Genomic DNA, 21,064 nt, shown 5'->3' with positions numbered 1-21,064 from the left:
TTGAAGTGCTTACAAATCTAAGTGCAAGTTTGAGAAGCGAGACTCCAACCTTTTGAATCATAGAATGAGTAGGTTTTTTTGAAGTTCCTACAAACCTAAGTTCGAGTCCGAGAAACGAGACTCCAACTTTTTGAATCATAGAATGAATAGGCTTTTTGAAGTGCCTACTAACCTAAGTTCGAGTCCGAGAAACGAAACTCTAACTTTTTGAATCATAGAATGAGTAGGCTTTTAGAAGTGCCTACAAACCTAAGTGCGAGTCCGAGAAACGAGACTCTAACTTTTTGAATCATAGAATGAGTAGGTTTTTTTTGAAGTGCCTACAAACCTAGGTTCGAGTCCGAGAAGCGAGACTCCAACTTTTTGAATCATAGAATGAATAGGTTTTTTTAAGTGCCTATAAACCTTACTTCGAGTCCGAGAAACAAGACTCCAATTTTAATAGGATTATTTAAGTTCCTGTAAACCTTAGTCAGAGTCTGAGAAACGAGACTTTAGCTTTGTTTGAATCATAAAATGAATTAATAGGATTGTTTAAGTTTCTTAGCCCGGGAAGTGTGGCTAGAATAAGCTCGAGTTCGATATACGAGACACAAACTTTTTCGAACTTTAAAAAAGAATTTAAAATAGGATTTAACGAAGTTTCTACAATGTTATGACTCCAATTACCTCATTATTCGACCTTGCCATGATTTTTTTCGTTGCATAAGCACATCTCAATTTTAAATCATTATTGTCAGCGAGAGAAGATCTCTAGGACCTGACACATTTTACTCAGTAATCATCACACCATAATACACACGTGCACTTTTGCATTAGTCAAAGAGAATTTTCTAAAATTCAAGGATTTGACACTGTCAATGAAAGTTCTAGCTCAATGACCTGACAACTTTTTAGTTCGGGAAAAGTTTTACACTCAAGGATCCGAACACCTTGATGAATTGCTAAATCAGGCTGCAAAATGAATTGTCACTAGTTTTGGCATTCGAATATCGCATTATCTACCAAAATAGATTTGCTATCTAGTTTGCTCGAAAAACACCTAAAGGCCCTTCAAAAACACCTAGAAATCCATAAATAAATTCGGAGAATTCAGATCTAAGAAAGAGATACCTTGCCTCGGAGATCAGAAATCAAATTCGGAGACAGAACGAAGCGAGGAGTACTGTACAAGGAGTTACTCTGTTAGATCTGAGGTAACGAAAACTTTATCTTCAGAAAGGTATAAATTACTTAATTTTTTTTATTACTTAGGTCTTTTGAGCAATGTAGTTTATTTGGGAATTAGTAGAGACAGGCGTTTGTCAGGCGGGGTTGGTGCCTAACACCTTCCAACCCCGTAACTTGATCCCCGGACTCAGTATTTTTTAGTAGATTAGTCATTTTTATCCGTTTTGAGTCTATATTCGATTTCTAGACCGTAATAATTAGGTGGCGACTCCCAAATCTCAAGGGTCAAAAGCAAATCCACGCACCTCGCGGATTGAGGGCGCTTTCAAGTCAATAAAAAAATCTCAAGATAATCATCAGGAAAATGTGTCAATCGTACCAGGATCCGTCAGAGAAGTCACCATTCACACTATGGGTATATCAGTCTTCCATTGGAGTTATTCCCTATTATCTAGTATATGATATGGAAGCAGACTTAATAGTTGAAATGAAAATCCCATATCTCAAGGTCCTGATAGAAAGTCAATTGAGGTTGCAATTTTTTGACCAAATTAAAATAAGGTTGGGGTTCAGGTTCAACCCTCTTGTTGCACGGACTTGGTATATGTACATTAGTTTTTTACTTTTTTTTTTTTTAAATTATATTTTAATAGTTATTCTTTTACCCCTCTTTTCTACCACGTAAGATAGAATGTTCAATTCTTCATTGTCTTCTTCCTCAAAGCCTCAAACCCTTATTCTGCTTCTTCTCTGGCGTTGTTCTTCATCTTTGACAATAAGGATCTTGATTCTTGCCATTAATCTTCTTAATATTTGGCATATACATCCCATTGAAACCAATTTTTGTAAGTTCTTTTATTTATTTATTGTATAAACCCTAAATCAAACCAAAATATTTCTGGATTTTTCTTTTGAAAATTATTGGTGAAAAAGAAGAATATTAAATATTTTAAAATGTAATGTAATTTTTCCCTAAAAAAGAGTTGGGTTTTTTCCTCCTTCTAAATCTCAGTTGCTTATGAGATTTATTCTACTTCTATTGAGAATCTCTTAATTTGATAACCATGAATGATAGCTTGAATCAAGTATAAGATGCTGAAATATGACACCCCAACTTCTACCTATTACACCCCAATTTGATAAATTAATAAATTATTTATCACGCCCCATTAAAGATCAAAACATACTCTTAAACATTAGAGAGGTTTGGCTCAAATTATAATCTCAACATTACAACACATTCTAACACTCATTCAAACAATTTTAGTTGTTTACAATTATGATTATGCTTATATAAAATCCTAAATCGAAAAATTAGAATTTTGGCAAAAAAAAAAAAATGAGAGAGATTCTATTTGCACCTCAACTTTTACTTATTCTCAACCATTCACTTATTTTCTTTATTTTTAATTGTGGTGCAATAAGTAAAAGTTAGCGTGCCAATAGCAGCTCTTCATTTGATTGAGATGTTTCGAATAATTTTCAACAAATTATGGACAATTTTATTAAGAGAACTACTATTGGCACCCCCAACTTTTACTTATTACACGTCTTTTAAAAACGAAGAGAACAAGTGAATGATTCAGAATAAGTAAAAGTTGGGGTGCCATTAAAAGTTTTATCTTTTTTTTTTTTAGATTTGTATTTTTAGTTTTAAAATTTTATATGAGCCTAATCATAATTGTAAACAACTACTGAAATTGTTTGAACAAGTGTTATAATGTTTCTAATTTTGAGATTTTAATTTGAGCCAAACCATTGGAACATTCTAAGGAGTGTATTTTAATCTTTAATTGGGTGTGATAATTAATTTAAGAAATTGGGGCATGATAAGTAAAAGTTGGGGTGTCAATAACAGCTCTATTTTTTTTATTTGGGCTCTTTATTTGCAAATTAATTAATTAAAACAATTGAACATGTAGACACGGTGACTATTTATATATATGCAGATGACCTAAATAAGCATGAGTGCCGCTATTTTTTCATGGTTCTATATATTTGCTTATTTATTTGTTTTATTCTCTAATTGTATGTTAATTTTGAATCATGATTTTGTTTGTTTTATTTTTCATATATTGATTGTAAAAATATGTCAGAAATGGCCAAGAACAACAACAATAATGATATTGTCGGTACTAATATGTCTGAGATAACATAAAAAAGAAAGAAACCGTACAAGAGCATTTATGTTGTGTGGGATCATTTTGATTTTAAAAAATTAGAAAGTAGATGGGTCAAATGCTATGAAAATAAGTTGTAAGTATTGTGGGAAGCAATATGATTATGATAGTAAGAATGGTACCAAAACACATTGATGACATTTAGAAAAATGTGTGAAGTATTCACACAACGATAGTAAGGATCCAACATAGAAAATTTTATCATTCTCATCTGTGCGTGATGTTGAGACTAATATTATCAGAAGAGGGCTTGCTCGTATGATCATAGTTGATGAGTTATGTGGACATCCATTTAGAATATGAGATATATGTATCTTAATACACATTATATCGAAAAGGATTGAAAGTTAAATAAAAAAATTCTAAATTTTCGTGTGGTTCCATCATCGCATGGTAATAAATATATTGCAAATGCAATTGAGTTATGTTTATTGTCATGGGAGCTTCATAAAATTCATATCATTGCCGTAGGCAGCGCCAATTGAAATGTTGATGTAGTTTGAAACTTAAAAAAAAAAATTGAACAAAATGAATGGGTTGTTAGATGATGAGTTCTTTCACGTGAGGTGTTGTGGATATATTATTAATCTAATTGTAGGAGATGGAATTGGAGAGATTAAAGATACAATACTCCAAATTCGTTTAGCTATCATATATGTTAAAAGTTTGCTATCACATTTTCAAGAATTTAAGTATTGTGTGAAAGAAGAAGAAATTGTGAGTAAGAAGACAATTTGCTTAGATGTCAGCACAAGATGGAATTCAACTTATTTCAAGTTGGATTCTACTTTCGAATTTTAGAAGGCATTTGAGCGGTTGAAAAACAAAGATACACAATTTTTAAAGGAACTTGATGAGTAGATTCCTATAAATACATATTGGCATATATTATACAAGTTTTTAGAGTATTTTTACAATGTCACGAAACATTTGTTAGGTTTAAAGTATGTTGCTACCAATGCATGCTTACATGATGTTTTTTCAATTGAAGGACTTTTTGGCGGAATGGTCTAATAGTGATGATTGTCATTTACGTAACATGAGACTAAAGATGAAGCTCAAGTTCAATAGATATTGGGGTAGTATTAATCGTGTAAATATTTTGTTAGTAATTGCTATTGTTTTGGACCCATGTTACAAGTTGATGCATGTGAAGTTTTGTTATTCAAAGATATACCCAACTAAAGAGGCCAATGAAATGAATGTATAGTTTAAAGATGTCGTAAATCATCTTTTTGAGCAATACCATTTCTCTTTATCAATTTAAGATTTAGTTGATATTGAGAATGTCATACCTAAAAAAATAATGCTGCTCACGTTTCCAATGTGATTGGTGTTACGATGTGTCTTATAGATTTTAAGTAACAATATCGTAAATTCTTGAAAGAAGAAAAAGTTGTTGCTACTAAGTTTGAGATTGATTGATATTTAGAGGAAGATGTCGTAGATGATTCTAACTTCGATATTTTGAATTAGTAGAAGTTGAATTCCTCTAAATTTTGTGTGCTTTCACTAGTGGTTCGTGGCATACTTGCGATAGCCATGTCTATTGTTGCTTCAGAGTCGGCTTTTAGTACTAGGAGTTCGAGTTCTTGATCGATTTCAGAGCTCAATGACTTCTAACATTGTCAAATCTTTAATTTGTAGAGAAGATTGATTGAGAGTTTCATCAAATCCAATTGAGATTGAAGAAAAATTAGAAGAAGATGAATCAGATAACTATAAAGTACTAACTAACTACTAATTTGACTTTAATATAAGTGATTTTTTTTTTTAAATAATTCATAAGCATTTCTAATATTTCATAATTATGTTTTAGTTATCACTCAAGGCATTGTGGGTTGTTGATCTGTTTCGTTGTTGGAGTATTCGATTGTTAGCTTATTGTTATTATTTTGAAGACAAATTTTGGCAAACTTCTCAATAGTACAGGTTAGCTTCAATGATCGATATATTTTGGATGTATGTTTATTTCTCATATGTTATCTTAAATGGGTGTGTAATATAGATATATTTATTGGATGGATGTATGCATGGAGTTGATTTTAATGTGGATATGGTTTTCTTTATGTGGATTAAATTTTTTTATTTTATTTTTTGGGTCAAATTTTTAGTGTTTGATATGACTATTATATAAATATCTCATGTTGTGGGTGCTTTGATTTTAGATCATTTAGGTCATCTTGTTCCACATTTAGTAGTTTGAAAATATAGGTATGTTCCATTTGACAAGCATTTGTGTTAATTTTCTTGTTAAACTTGAGAGAATGTCTTAATAATAATTTTTATTGAATTACACTGTATGTTGGGAGCTTCTGGAAGAGAAATTGGAGATTAGATTTCATCTCAACTCAGGCTTTACTATTTATAGGTATAAAAATGTTTTCACCGTAATAAAGAATGAACCAACCCGACACGTGTTGGGTCGCCCGAGTTTCAGCCCTAACCACAAATTTCACTTCGTCTCCCAACTCCCATCCACACTCGTCACTCACAAAGGACTTCTTCTTGTTCGAGAGGGTCCGATCGATCGATTCATGAGACTCTCAATACTTGCCCATGATTGCATCGTGTCTCCTCCATTGATTCCCTTCTCTCAGTCCCACGAAACTCACTCTCCAACTTCAAATTTCAAACCTGTCTCACCCCTTCAACGGTTAGTTTTCCTCTCCAACACCAGAATGTCTAGCTTGAAACCCATTTCTTGCTTGGGTGATAGAAACATCTCAGATCCTCCTTCAAAGGCTCTTCGACGCCTTCTCGAATCTCCAGGAATTCATTTAGGTCCTGCTTGTTACGATGCTCTCAGTGCAAAGCTTGTAGAGAAAGCAGGATTCGATTTCTGTTTCACTAGTGGTAGGCAACTCATTCGATTTCTGGGTTATTCAGTGCTTCTGCTAGTTACTTATTAAGTTTCTTTTCTTCTTTAGGATTTTCGATTTCGGCTGCTAGGTTGGGGTTACCGGATTTGGGCCTTATTTCCTATGGAGAGATGGTAGATCAGGGCCATCAAATAACACAAGCGGTATCGATCCCCGTGATTGGTGATGGTGATAATGGGTATGGACATGCAATTAATGTCAAGAGAACTGTGAGAGGGTTTATTAAAGCTGGTTTTGCCGGCATTCTTCTCGAAGATCAGGTTTCATCTTATATTACTTGCATTACCATTAATTCACAATCGTATTGTATTTGTTATTAGTTATAATAAATTATGATAAATTGTCCAACTGGCCAAGTGTATGGAATTACAAAATGTACAATGTCTTCTAGAGATAGATTAATTGATCACTATGATCGAAGCTTTATTCCAAAAATTTGGCGTCGGTTGAACAAATCTTGTCTAAAGCAATGTCTTATGTTATTAACAATTTACAATTGTGTTTATTCGACTGACTACCTCAATCAATGTTCTTTGAGTCTTGGGAGACATGTGTAATTGAGGTTTATCTTTTTAGTTGTTTTTTACATTGATGGCTGGGTGAGCTGCCATTTGCAATTTGCTAGGAGTTTTTGGAAAGAGAAGTTCATGATAATCTTTGAAGGTTTAATTAATCCAACATATTCCCTTTGGTCAAAGGTCCATGAAGAGGTCAAGGCGACTATTTTGAGGACCTAGCTTTTAGATGAATGATTCCTTCTTTGTGTTATTATTATTATTATTTAGATAAACAAAATTTTATTAATGGAGGACAAGAAGTCCTCAAGAGGAAAATAAAAAGAAGAAAAACAACAAACAAGAGCAAAGAAACAAAAAAACAAGCAAAGCCCAAAAAAACAAGCACCACACCACCAACAAACAAAACTCTCCTCCAAACCAGAATCACTCGCTATTAAAAGCTCACTCTTGAACAAGAAATCCTCAAAACGTTAACCTCTAAACTCATAGAACTGCTTACACTAGTAAAAAGCCAAACCCACAATGCTAAAGATGATCTCCTGAATTTTATGCTCCTTCCCTTCAAAGATGCACACATTCCTTTCCTTCCACAAACCTCACCAGATAGCCGAAGAACTTTTTCATCTTGTTTGTGTTATGCAAATAAATAAATGGGTGAATTTTTGAAGAGAATGAGCATTTTATTCAGGAGATCGTCTTCAACAGAGTGAGTTTGTTGTTTTTCTGGTGTAAGCGGTTTTTGGATTTCAGGGTTACCATTTTGAGGATTTATTGTTTAGGTGGGAGCTTGTTAGTATGGTCTTAAAACTTGTTTTGACATCTCGTCCGTGAACGAGACTAAGTCGTCTCAGACGAGTTTTCCAATACGTTTGAGACGCCTTGTTCAACAATTAAAAAAAATGAACGTGGGTTTTAAATCTCGTCCGATACATTGGCTTGTCCGTCAGTCTCGTTGCTGGGTGATACCGAGACGACTCGGGCATATGTCTCGGTCTTAGACGAGTTTTGAAACCATGTTTGTTAGTAGCGGGGTTTGGAGTGGGTTGGTGTTTTTTTTTTTCTCTTTCCTCTCTTTTTTGTTTCTTGCTTTGTTTGTTTTATTATCTATGTTCTGTTTCACTTTGAGGACTTCTTGTCTTCATCTAATAAAATTTTGGTTATAAAAAAAAGGAATAGGAGAATATTCCAAGGAAAAGAGCTTTCAATTCAGAAGATGATTGTAAAATTTTTAGGATTATTCGTTTTTTTTTTTATTGTGGGTAAGTTAACTAAGGATTTGGAAGTGTCTTTTTCGAAGACTTTGTTTTGAGATGGGAGCTAGTACGCTCATTGTAAGTCGTCTGTTTCTGTAATCCAGATGGGTTACCTCGACCTCCTTTTTTTGAATATAATTTATCATTATAAAAAAAAATTTAGGAAATATAATGAAAAAATATTGACTATTTCATATAGGAGAAAGAGATGTTTTATGTATTTGTCTAACTTAAAATAGCTTATTATTGTTCAACTAAGGCACCATTTTTCTAAAAATATTTATTTATGGTAAAAGTACTTTTCTTGAGATGTGTTTTTTAATACACATTTCTTACATAAAATCCATTTGGGATGTCTTTAATGCAAACTGTTTTTTTTCTTCCTTTCGTGTATCCTACAAATGTGATGGATGAGAATGATAAGTGTAGAATTAAATTTGCTAAATGTAAGTCTTTTTTTTACTTGAAAAACATCTCTACATTGTTTTTTTTTATAAGAAGACCTTTTAGCCTACGGTGTTTATGAAAAAGTGGTCAAAACATCTCTATTTCTTTTTTCTTTTTAGATTTTGGGCAAAATCTAAAAGAGGAAAACAAAAACTTACTTGGATTGAAGTTTTTGGTCTAATTATGTTGCGTGGACTCTTCTAAGAAGGTGAAGTACTTGTGTTGTATTCCAAAACTTTAGAGACTCTAATGCAACATTTATATATATTTCAAGTTAATATTATCATTTCTCCAATTGAAGTATTCTTCTTACCAACATTGAATGGGTGTTATTCTCTTGTCTACAAGTATTGTATATTTATAACTTGATATCCCATCTTAAATCTTTTTATTCTTAGTTCTATGTAGAAATAATTAATTTACTCTAAATTATACCAAGCCAGGAATTTTATTTTTCGATATATTCCAACACTCTTTCCCCATTAGACTTTGACACCCGTAACCGTACCCATACAACATAGAAGTTGTCTTAACTTGCCATTTGTATCGCCGACATATCATGTATAAGATGCATGCCTCTGACATGAAAATTTAGAAAAGGTGTAGAAGCTGTGACTTGTACACCATTTTAAAGTGTAGGCAAATTGTGTTCAATACATTTCTTCAACTTTGAGGCTCTTTGTGCTTACTATGTTGGCTTTGTTGAAAAGGTATCACCAAAAGCTTGCGGTCATACTCATGGTAGAAAAGTGGTTTCTAGGGAAGAGGCATTGATGAGGATAAAAGCAGCTATTGATGCACGAAAGGAGAGTGGCTCCGACATTGTTATTGTTGCACGGACGGATGCTCGACAAGCTATATCCTTGGAAGAATCTCTCTGGAGGTCGCGAGCCTTTGCTGATGCTGGGGCTGATGTTCTTTTCATTGATGCACTTGCTTCAAAGGAAGAGATGAAGGCGCTTTGCGATATTACTCCTCTACTCCCCAAAATGGTATATTTCTTTTAAATGCATTCATAAACACCAACAAATGGGTATAAAACTTCGTGTAGGTTACTCCAATACATGGCATTATTGTAAATATATAATGCACAACAAAATTTCAGTAATAATAGGCATAAGAGTACCTTTGTTTATCTACTCAAGTGCAAAATATAACGTAACTTAATTTCCTTTGTTTAATTAATTTGAGGTTCTATTCTCCCAAGTTTTTTTGTTTCCTTATTTCCACGTTTTTCACTTGGAGCGGATGTTGGCTAACCTTTAAAATGTTTATTTTTCTTAAAAATCTACAAGGTCTTATGATACTCATGCGCCACAATTTTCACCAATCCACGCCATCCTCGCAATGGTGTACCACTCGGAGATCTTCTTGTCCAAAATGATTCTAACCATTTTTCAACTGTGTTCTTGTATTCTATCTGAAAAAATTGGCCACAAAATTGTAAGAAAAGTCTAACTTATTATATGGAAGGGATTGAACAATGGGATGAATTTTGGGTAGAAGCAAGGTTATGTAGTTATTACATGCCAAGTCTTTATAAAATTGGAGTTGGGAGACAAAAGTCTAGCACCATATAGGAGGAGGGACTGTGAGAGAGGTTATTCCATATTTGATTTGAAGTGGTGGGGGTTGGGGTTGGAAGTGGGAAGGAGGGATTGCGAGAGAGGTTGTTATTCTATATTTGATCTGAAGTGGTGCTATTGTTTACTATACTTGACATGTTTGTGAGAGAGGTTGTTATTCTATATTTGATCTGAAGTGGTGCTGTTGTTTTCTATACTTGACATGTTTGTATATTCTGTCATTAATGCCTATGCCATAGAAATCCAATACATTTTTCCATGTTTCCAGAACTTTATTAGTTTGGGAGAAATCAATATTCTGTTATTTAATAATATACTTTTTTTTTTCTTGTGTAGGCCAACATGCTTGAAGGAGGGGGCAAAACTCCAATATTGACTCCTATGGAACTTGAGGAAATTGGATTTAAAATTGTGTGCTATCCGCTGTCCTTGATTGGAGTCTCTATTCGAGCGATGCAGGTCAAATAATTTTCTTTTACTTATAAAAAAAAAAGATTTGATGTTTTTGTTCCAGATTTTGGATAAAAAAATTATAGAAAAGCAATTCTCAAGTCTCATTATATATATATAACCTATAAAAAGTGAATAGACATATGTAGAAAAATTGAATTTATTGAGAATTCTTGGATGATCATTACAAATGCCCCAATCGTGGTATTTATATCCTATTACAAGAATAATCTAGAAATACAAGAATAATCTAGAATAATCAACCAACTATCCTATTGTAGAAGATGATAGGAATATTCTAAAAAGTCAAGAGTGATCAAGAATGATCAAGAAGAATCCTATTTTTCTGATTCTATGAGATCAGATTTCTTGATTCTCCTACATTTCCCCTCAAGTTGGTGCATAAATGTCAATCATGCCCAACTTGCTTATCAGATATTCAAAGTTAGGTCTAGCAAGTCCCTTAGTCAAGATGTCAGCTGTTTGCTGACTAGAAGGCACAAACGGCAAGCAAACAGTTCCAGTTTCAATTTTTTTCTTAATGAAATGTCGATCAATCTCAATGTGCTTTGTCCTATCATGCTGGACAGGATTGTGAACAATACTTATTGCAGTCTTGCTGTCGCAGTACAACTTCAGAGGAAGTTCCACAGTCATCTTGAGTTCTTCGAGGATTCTGTATATCCACAATACCTCACAGATCCCTTGAGCCATTGCTCTAAACTCAGCCTCTGTGCTACTTCTGGTAGCAACATTTTGCTTCTTGCTTCGCCAGGTAACCAAGTTTCCCCACATAAAGGTGCAATACCCTGAAGTAGATCTCCTGTCATTCATCGAACCTGCCTAATCTGCATCAGTAAATACCTCAACACTCCTTTGATTTGTCTTTTTGAAACATAGACCTTTTTAAGGAATAGACTTTAAATATCTCAAAATTCGGTAGACCGCCTCGAGGTGTTCTTCATAAGTTGTGTGCATAAATTGACTAACAACACTGACAGAGAAGGCAATATCCGGTCGAGTATGAGATAAATAGATTAGTTTTCCAATCAATCTCTGGTATCTACCAGTATCAACAGGAACACTTCCCTTTTCCCAAAGCTTTATATTGGGATCCATGGGAGTCTCAGCCAGTCTGCAACCACTCAACCCGATTTCCTTCAAAAGATCAAGAATATACTTTCGTTGCCAAGAAAATATCTTAGCACTCCCAAATCCTTGATCTCGAATTCTAATGTAAGGCTCTTCTTCAATCTCTCTATTTCGATCACATCATCACCTGTGAGAATAATATCATCAACATAAACTATTAGCACAACAACCTTTCCTTCATGAGAGAACTTGAAATACAAGGTATGATCAGTTTGTCCTTGAGAATATCCTTGTTTTCTGACGGACTGTGTAAACTTCTCAAACCAAGCCCTTGGAGACTGTTTGAGACCATACAGGGATTTTTTTAGTTTGCATACTCGAGCCAAAATTCTCCTCAAAGCCCGGCGGACTATCAATTTACACTTCTTCCTCCAAGTCACCATTAAGGAAGGCATTCTTCACATCTAGTTGTTGCAAGGGCAAGTCTAGATTAGCAGCAATAGATAAAAGTACTCTCACCGTGTTTAATTTTGCAACAGGAGGAAAAGTCTTAGAATAATCAATGCCATATGTCTGGGTGAATCCCTTTCCCACCAACCTAGCCTTGTATCTTTCCACTGAACCATCAGAGTTGTACTTCACAGTGAAGACCCATTTACAACCCACAGTGGTCTTCCCAGCTGGCAATGCCTCAACACTCCAAGTATTGTTCTTCTTAAGAGCTCTCATCTCTTCAAGTACTGCTTCCTTCCACTTTGGAACCTTTAGAGCCTCCTGTACACTGTTAGGAATTTCTACATTGGACAATTGAGAGGTAAAAACAGCAAAAGATAAAGACAATTTTGAGTTTGACACAAATTTAAACAGTGGATGACTAATATAGGATCTAACCCCTTTGGAGGGCATTATGTTTATTAAGTACGCAGCAGTTAAAACAACATCTTCCCACAGATACTTGGGAACTTTAGTTGCAAAAATAACACTCGAGCGACTTCCAACATATGTTTTTATTTTTTCTTTTGGTAACACCATTCTGTTGGGGTGTATCGATGCAAGAATTGTGATGAATTATTCCTTTTTCAAGAAATTTTTTTTTCAAGGTCATGTTAAAATACTCTTTCCCATTATCACTCCTGAAAACTTGTATGTTAGTTTGAAATTGAGTCTGCACCATATTGTAAAAATTTTTAAAAACGCGTTTGACCTCTGATTTTTTTTTCAATAAATACACCCAGCAGAGTCGAGTATGATCATCCGTAAATGTGATGAACCATCTCTTGTTAGAAGGTGTACTTATCTTATTAGGACCCCAAACATCACTGTGAATAATAGTGAAAGGTTTTGATGGTTTATATGGTTGTGAAGGAAAAGATGTACGGTGGTGTTTTGCAAATTCACATATTTCACAATGAAACATAGATGGATCTTTATTGCCGAACAACTTAGGAAACAAATGTTTTAAATATTTGAAACTTGGATGACCTAATCTTAAATGCCATAACATAATATTATAATTGGAAACAGAAATAGATTCAAAGCAGGAACTTATTTGTTGAGTTTGTCGCCTCGATTCAGATCCATCATCAAGGAAGTAGAGTCCTCCACTCTATTTAGCACTACCAATCATCCTCCCCGAGGTCAAATCCTGGAACATACAATGAGTTGGGAAAAAATTAGTTTGACAGTTTTGATCACGGGCTAGCTTACTGACATACAAAAGATTACAGGAAAGTTTGGGAACGTGAAGAACATCGTGAAGAGTGAGTGATGGAAATACTATAATAGAACCTTTTCTTGCAATGGCTGAAAGAGGGCTATCTGCAATCTTAATTTTCTGATTACCTACACAAGGATTATACGAAGAAAAAAGATTTGACGACCCTGTCATATGATCGGTTGCACCTGAATCGATGATCCAGGTGCGATCAGGGTTGACACCAATGAGAGCTGCTTTCAAGTAATTACCTTTTTGAGTCAAAGAACAAGAAGGATTTTTCTGAGACTCGAGAAACTTGTATAGTTAGTCTATCTGCTCCATGATGAAAGGAAACGAACCTGAAGAAGACTGCTGCTCTTGATCTGAGACATTAGTCTGAAGTGCACGCCCCTCTCCACCAGATTTCTTCTTTCAGTTTTGAGGCTTGCCATGAATTTTCCAGCAGGTTTCCCGTGTGTGCCACGGATGTTTGCAGTGATCGCACTACAGCCGTTCAGAACGCTTACCATCCTTCTTCACCTCCTCCTGAAAACCCCGAGTTACAAGGGCAGAACTTTCTACTTCCGAGTTAGTAGTACTAGGAGCTGATTTGTTGTTAAGCATCACACTCTGCCATGTTTCTTCTCTCCGAACATTTGAGAAGGCCTTACGAATTGTTGGCAGATGAGTTTTCCCTAAAATTCGGCCTCGCACCTCGTCTAACTCTTTGTTAAGTCCTGCCAAGAACATAAATACATGATCATTCTCCTGTCGTTTCATGAACTGAACACTATCATTCGCGCACTCCCAGACATCATCATAATAGAGGTCTAACTTCTGTCACAATGTCATCAACTCGTTGTAGTAGGAGGTTACATCTCGGTCACCCTGTTTCGCGTGCCAAAGTTTGGATTTTAAACAAAAAATCTGCGAAGAATTTTCTAGATCGGAATACATATCCCTGATTGCTTCCCAAACATTTTTGGCCGTCGGCAGGAACATGAAGGGCTTGCCAATTGCGGGTTCCATCGAGTTCACCAACCTCGCAATAATAAAAGAATTTTCTGATTTTCAGGTCTTGAGAGTCAAATTTACATCTGCAGGTTTTGTCACTTCTTCTGTCAAATATCCAAGCTTCCCCTTGCCTTCCAAAATCAAACGAACGATTTGCGACCTTTCTGTAGAGTTTTTTCATTCCATTTAGATGGTGGATATTCAATTGGAATGAATTCGTGGACCCTTCCGACCACTGAATGAGATGGAGGAGTTCAGGTTCGAACTTGCGGTGTTTTCCCCTGACGCCGTTGAGTCCTTGCTAATCGCAGCAGTTAAAGCCGTTTTCCACGGATTTTGGCCCGCCATAGGTAATTCCTAGATCAGAATCAAGTGCTCTGATACCATGTAGAAAAATTGAATTTATTGAGAATTCTTGGATGATTATTACAAATGCCCCAATAATGGTATTTATAGACCAACTATCCTATTACAAGAATAATCTAGAAATTCAAGAATAATCTAGAATAATCAACCAACTATCCCATTGTAAAAGATTATAGTACGATCATTGCAAACGTCCGTGGCACACACAGGAAACCTACTGGAAAATTCATGGCAAGTCTCAAAACTGGAAAAAGAAGTCTTGTGGAGAGGGGCGTGCACTTTAGGCTAGTGTCTCGGATCAAGAGTAGCAGTCTTCTTCAAGTTCGTTTCCTTTCACCATGAAGCAGATAGACCAACTATACAAGTTTCTCGAGTCTCAGAAAAATCCTTTTTGTTCTTTGGCTCAAAAAGATAATTACCTGAAAACAGCTTTCATTGGTGTCAACCCTGATCGCACCTGGATCATCGATTCAGGTGCAACCGATCATATGACAGGGTCGTCAAATCTTTTTTTTTCGTATAATCCTTGTGCAGGTAATCAGAAAATTAAAATTGCAGATGGCTCTCTTTCAGCCATTGCAGGAAAATGTTATATTATAGTATCTCCATCACTCATTCTTCACGATGTTCTTCACGTTCCCAAACTTTCCTTTAATCTTTTATCTGTCAGTAAGCTAGCCCGTAATCAAAACTGTCAAACTAATTTTTTCCCAACTCATTGTGTGTTCTAGGATTTGACTTCGGGGAGGATGATTGGTAGTGCTAAACAGAGTGGAGGACTCTACTTCCTTGATGGTGGATCTGAATCGAGGCGACAAACTCAACAAATAAGTTCCTGCTTTGAATCTATTTCTGTTTCCAATAATAATATTATGTTATGGCATTTAAGATTAGGTCATCCAAGTTTCAAATATTTAAAACATTTGTTTCCTAAGTTGTTTGGCAAGAAAGATTCATCTATGTTTCATTGTGAAATATGTGAATTTGCAAAACACCACCGTACATCTTTTCCTTCACAACCATATAAACCATCAAAACCTTTTACTATTATTCACAGTGATGTTTGGGGTCCTAATAAGATAAGTACACCTTCTAACAAGAGATGATTTATCACATTTACGGATGATCATACTCGACTCTGCTGGTTGTATTTATTGAAAGAAAAATTAGAAGTCAAATGCGTTTTTAAAAATTTTTACAATATGGTGCAGACTCAATTTCAAACATACAAGTTTTCAGGAGTGATAATGGGAAAGAGTATTTTAACATGACCTTGGGAAATTTTTTTCTTGAAAAAGGAATAATTCATCACAGTTCTTGCATCGATACACCCCAATAGAATGGTGTTGCAAAAAGAAAAAATAAACATCTGTTGGAGGTGGCTCGCGCGTTACTTTTTGCAACTAAAGTTCCCAAGTATCTGTGGGGAGAGACTGTTTTAACTGCTGCGTACTTAATAAACATAATTTTCTCCAAAGTTTTACAATTTATTACAACTTGAGGGGGAGTGTAGGAGAATCTAGAAATCTAATCTCATAGAATTAGGAAAATAGGATATTCTTCTTGATCATTCTTAATCACTCTTGACTTTCTAGAATATTCTTGTAATCTTCTACAATAGGGTAGTTGGTTGATTATTCTAGATTATTCTTGAATTTCTAAATTATTCTTGTAATAGGATGGTTGGTCTAGAAATACCATTATTGGGGCATTTGTAATGATCATCAAAGAATTCTCAATAAATTTAGTTTTTCTACAAAGGATTTTTCTGAGACTCGAGAAACTTGTACAGTTGGTCTATCTGCTCCATGGTGAAAAGAAACGAACCTGAAGAAGACTGCTGCTCTTGATCCGAGACACTAGCCTGAAGTGCACGCCCCTTTCCACCAGACTTCTTCTTCCAGTTTTGAGGCTTGCCATGAATTTTCCAGCAGGTTTCCCGTGTGTGTCACAAATGTTTGCAGTGATCGCATCACGGCCGTTCAGAACGCTTACCATCTTTCACCTCATCCTGAAAATCCCAAGTTATAAGGGCAGAACTTTCTACTTCCGAGTTAGTAGTACTAGGAACCGATTTGTTGTTAGGCATCACACTCTGCTATGCTTCTTCTCTCTGAACATCTGAGAAGGCCTCATGAATTGTTGGCAGAGGAGTTTTCCCTAAAATTCGGCCCCGCACCTCGTCTCTTTGTTAAGTCCTGCCAAGAACATAAATACACGATCATTCTCCTGTCGTTTCATGAACCGGACACTATCATTTGCGCACTTCCAGACATCATCATAACAGAGGTCTAACTCCTGCCACAATGTCATTAACTCGTTATAGTAGGAGGTTATATCTCGGTCACCTTGTTTCGCGTGCCAAAGTTTGGATTTTAAACCAAAAATCTGTGAAGAATTTTCTAGATCAAAATACATATCCCTGACTGTTTCCCAAACATCTTTGGCCGTTGGCAGGAACATGAAAGGCTTGCCAATTGTGGGTTTTATTGAGTTCACCAACCACGCAATAATCAAAGAATTTTCTGATTTCTAGGTCTTGAGAGTCGAATCTACATCTGCAGGTTTTGTCACTTCTCCTGTCAGATATCCAAACTTCCTTTTGCCTTCCAAAATCAAACGAACGATTTGCGACCATTCCATGTAGTTTTTTCCATTTAGATGGTGGATATTCAATTGGAACGAATTCGTGGACCCTTCTAAACCACTGAATGAAATGGAGGAGTTCAGGTTCGAACTTGCAATGCTTTCCCCTGACGCTGTTGAGTCCTTGCTGATCGCACCAGTTAAAGCCGTCTTCCACGGATTTTGGCACGCCATAGGTAATCCCTAGGTCAGAACTTAGTGCTCTGATACCATGTAGAAAAACTGAATTTATTGAGAATTCTTGGATGATCATTACAAATGCCCCAATAGTGGTATCTATAGACTAACTATCCTATTACAAGAATAATCTAGAAATACAAGAATAATCTAGAATAATCAACCAACTATCCTATTGTCGAAGATTATAGGAATATTCTAGAAAGTCAAGAGTGATCAAGAATAATCAAGAAGAATATTCTATTTTCCTGATTCTATGAGATCAGATTTCCTGATTCTCCTACAATATAAATGCCTTTACATAGAATTAAAATAAGCAATTAAAAAAATTACTAATGAAACTACATTATTTTCAATACTCTCCCTCAAGTTGAGGCAAATATATCAACTAAGCCTAGCTTGACAAGATAAGAATTAGTGACAGAAAGACCAATAGACTTCGTAAGCATATCAACAAGTTGTTCTGAAAAAGATACAAAGATTGTTTGTAAAGCACCATAACTAACTTTCTCTGAAGAAAGTGAGCATTAACCTCTATATGCTTAATTCTTTCATGAAGGAATGAGTCAGAAGTAAGCATGATGGTAGATTTGTTATTGCAAAATAAAATAGAAGGGCCAGAGATAGGAAAATCTAGTTCCATCTGTAAAGATTTAATCCAAGTAAGCTTGCAAGTGTCAATGGTCATAACACGATACTCAGCTTAAGTGGAATAGTTGGAAACCACACCTTGTTTCTTACTTTCTATGAGATCAAGTTACTACCATGGAAAGTACAGAATTCAAAGATAGATATCTTATCTGTTAGAGAACCAACATAATCATCATCAGTGAAACATGACAAATATAATTGAGCAGTGGAGGAATAGAAGAATCCAAGACCAGAACGAGACTTCAAGTAGCGAAGAATACGATAAACTACATCAAGATGAGAAGTGCATGGGGCAAGCATGAACTGATTGACCACACTAACTGCAAAGGTCAAATCCTGTCTTGTGTTAGATAAACCAAGTGGCCTATAAGTCTCTGATAAGAAGAAGGATCAAATAATAAATAACCAGCTTCGGCACGAAGATGATGATTTTGATGCATAGGGAAGGAGGCAGGACGACAACCAAGCATACCATGTTCATAATGTGGGATTGAATCCCATTAGAAATGTATTCCCCTTCTTTATCAGACCTAAGAGATTTAACTGTAATGTTGTATTAGGTCTGAATCATTTTAAAGAAATTAGCAAAAATGTGAAGCACCTCAGAATGAGAACTCATCAAGTAAACCTGAGTATAACGAGAATAGTCATCAATAAATGTAACATAATATATATGACTATTAAAAGTAGTAATAGGGGCAGGTCCCCACACATCAAAATAAACTAAATCAAACATTTTATTATTGATGCATGCGAAAAATATAAGAGGTACGTGTGTTTAGAAAGCTCACACACAAAGCCCTAAAACTTATGTCCACTACAAAAAGTTTTTAAAACAGGAAATAAAGAACATAAGTGCTTGAAATTAACATATCTTAAGCGAGCATGTCATAAATCTAAGGTCTGAAAAGAAAAAATATGACTCCTAGAGAGTCGAAGCACAGACGTCAGAATCATAGTAGGTTGAGATCCAAATAAGTATAGCCCATCTCTCTCATATTTCTTACCAAAAATCCTCCTCGAAATCAGGTCCTGAAAAATACAGTGAGTAGGAAAAAAGGTTACAAAGCAGTTTAGAGATTTGATAATACTACTCACAGACAAAAAGTTAAGAGATAGATTAGGAACATGAAATACAAAGTCAAAAGAAAAATCAAAAGATAAGGGGATGGTACCCTTGTTGTGGATAGGAGTAAGGGACCCACCAGTAAGGCGAACCTCCTTATGGGTAACAAAAAGAGTAGAAGAAGTAAAATGGTTAGACTCATCGGTCATATGATCAGAGACACCAGAATCAATTATCCAAGTCAGAGGAGCAGAGTCAGATTGAGTAACATGAAATGTAGAAGATGCACCTGGGGGCGTAGTAACTGATGCCATAGTCGAGGATGAGTGAGTATTAGCATTGATTTGATCTCGTACAATAGCAATACTTTGAGTCTGAAATTGTTGTAAATCAATATTGTCAAGGTAGGTAGATGTATCAGTAGGAGGAACTGATGATGACTTTACAATAGTAGCACGAGGAGTAGACTGTCCCAAAGAAGGGATGGTAGAAGATCGCAACAAATAGGGATAAAACTGAAAACAACGAGACTTTTCACGGCCAATTTTCCCACAATGACTGCAAGTAAGACCACTCCCTTTACCACACCCATGACCTCCACGACTTCGATACCCAGATCCCTAAGTGCGAGAGTCAGAGAAACCCGAATTGATTGCTAGAGCTATCTGATTTGTAGCTGGAGCAAAAAGAATGCCAAGGGTCTGAGTTTGAGAGGGAACGACACAACGATAATGCTCATCACTATCAATGGTCGCAAATGTTTTAAATAAAGAAGGTAAATGAGTGATGTTAAGGATCTCAGTCCAAAGTGCCTCAAACTCAAGATATAAAATCATGAGAAACTGGTATGTCTGATGTCAAGGAATCTTTGTAACCAGATACTTGACTACCTCTGTAGACAGTTCAGCCATAGACTCATAGTGAGAGAGCTCTTCCCAATGAGACTAGAGAAATCCAAAATAATTAGTGACGCTTTGAGTTCCTTGGGTAACCTGGGCAATGTCTTGATAAAGCTTATAAATCCTTGAGTCATTCTTAGCATGAGCGTATGTTTGAGTGAGGGCTAGCCACAAAGAAAAGACAGTCTCATAATACATGAACATGGTGTAAATGCGCTGCTCCATGGAGTTAAAAATTCATCCAAGAATGGTGCAGTTATCGATCTCCCATTACTCAATTTTGGGATCAGTCAGATGTTTATTAATGGTGCCTAAAAGCCATCCATATTTCCCTTTACTTCTCAAATAAAGTTGAACAAATCGAGACCATGATTGAAAATTTCGACCATCTAATAAGGCATTGGTGATTCATTGTGCTGAGAAATTTGCTCCAAGAATGGTGTTAGAGTCCTTTGTCTCTTGATGCAATGTTATTGCTTACTACGAACAAGAAGGAAGAAACTTTGGTTTGAAGGGAGATTTCTTATACTCTCAATCAAAGAAGGAAAAACTAACACCTTTTTGCTGTCGTAGACTACCAAGCAACAATTATCGCTATTGCAAGTCAAACCAACCACAAAAAAAATTCAGTCTAACTGCTGCCGCAAATCAACACTATCACCCTAGGTGCTGTCGAGGACTTCATATAGCCAAACACTGCTGCCGCAAGGCTCAAAGGATGACCCTACATGCTGTCGTGGGTTTCAGACATCCAAATACTGTTGCCGCAAGCCAACCCTGTAACCCTAGGTGTTGTCGCAGGGTTGTAATAGAGCAGAGAATGATAGATAGAACACAGCCAAGAAGTGGTTGTTTGAAGTCGCAGGGTGGAGTAGTGTTATTGCAGGGCAGCAAACTGCCTACCAATTGCTGTCACTGGGGTATGAGAAGACCTATCGCAGAGAGAAAAAAAAAGTTCTAGCAACTGTTGC

At 35.7% G+C, this 21,064-nt stretch overlaps 1 protein-coding gene across 2 annotated transcripts in view; it reads left to right on the top strand.

Annotated features, from left to right (window-relative positions):
- Nucleotides 1-5,684: 5,684 nt before the first annotated feature.
- LOC147396572 (uncharacterized) overlaps nt 5,685-21,064 on the top strand; it is a 29,563-nt gene continuing 14,183 nt past the window's right edge. The window contains exons 1-4 of one of the 2 annotated variants that reach the window (XM_086451450.1): nt 5,685-6,206; nt 6,281-6,492; nt 9,161-9,442; nt 10,373-10,495. In XM_086451450.1, the coding sequence (XP_086307576.1) occupies nt 5,888-6,206; nt 6,281-6,492; nt 9,161-9,442; nt 10,373-10,495 (936 nt within the window). In that variant the 5' untranslated portion in view covers nt 5,685-5,887. The remainder of the gene's footprint in view (nt 6,207-6,280; nt 6,493-9,160; nt 9,443-10,372; nt 10,496-21,064) is intronic. The other variant, XM_086451451.1, reaches the window with a different exon arrangement.

Source organism: Akebia trifoliata, chromosome 8 (assembly GCF_017979445.1).
Source record: "Akebia trifoliata isolate Shusen 1 chromosome 8, ASM1797944v1, whole genome shotgun sequence".
Classification (NCBI taxonomy): domain Eukaryota; kingdom Viridiplantae; phylum Streptophyta; class Magnoliopsida; order Ranunculales; family Lardizabalaceae; genus Akebia; species Akebia trifoliata.
Note: the sequence above shows the minus strand (reverse complement) of the source record. Positions and strands in the feature narration are given on the sequence as shown.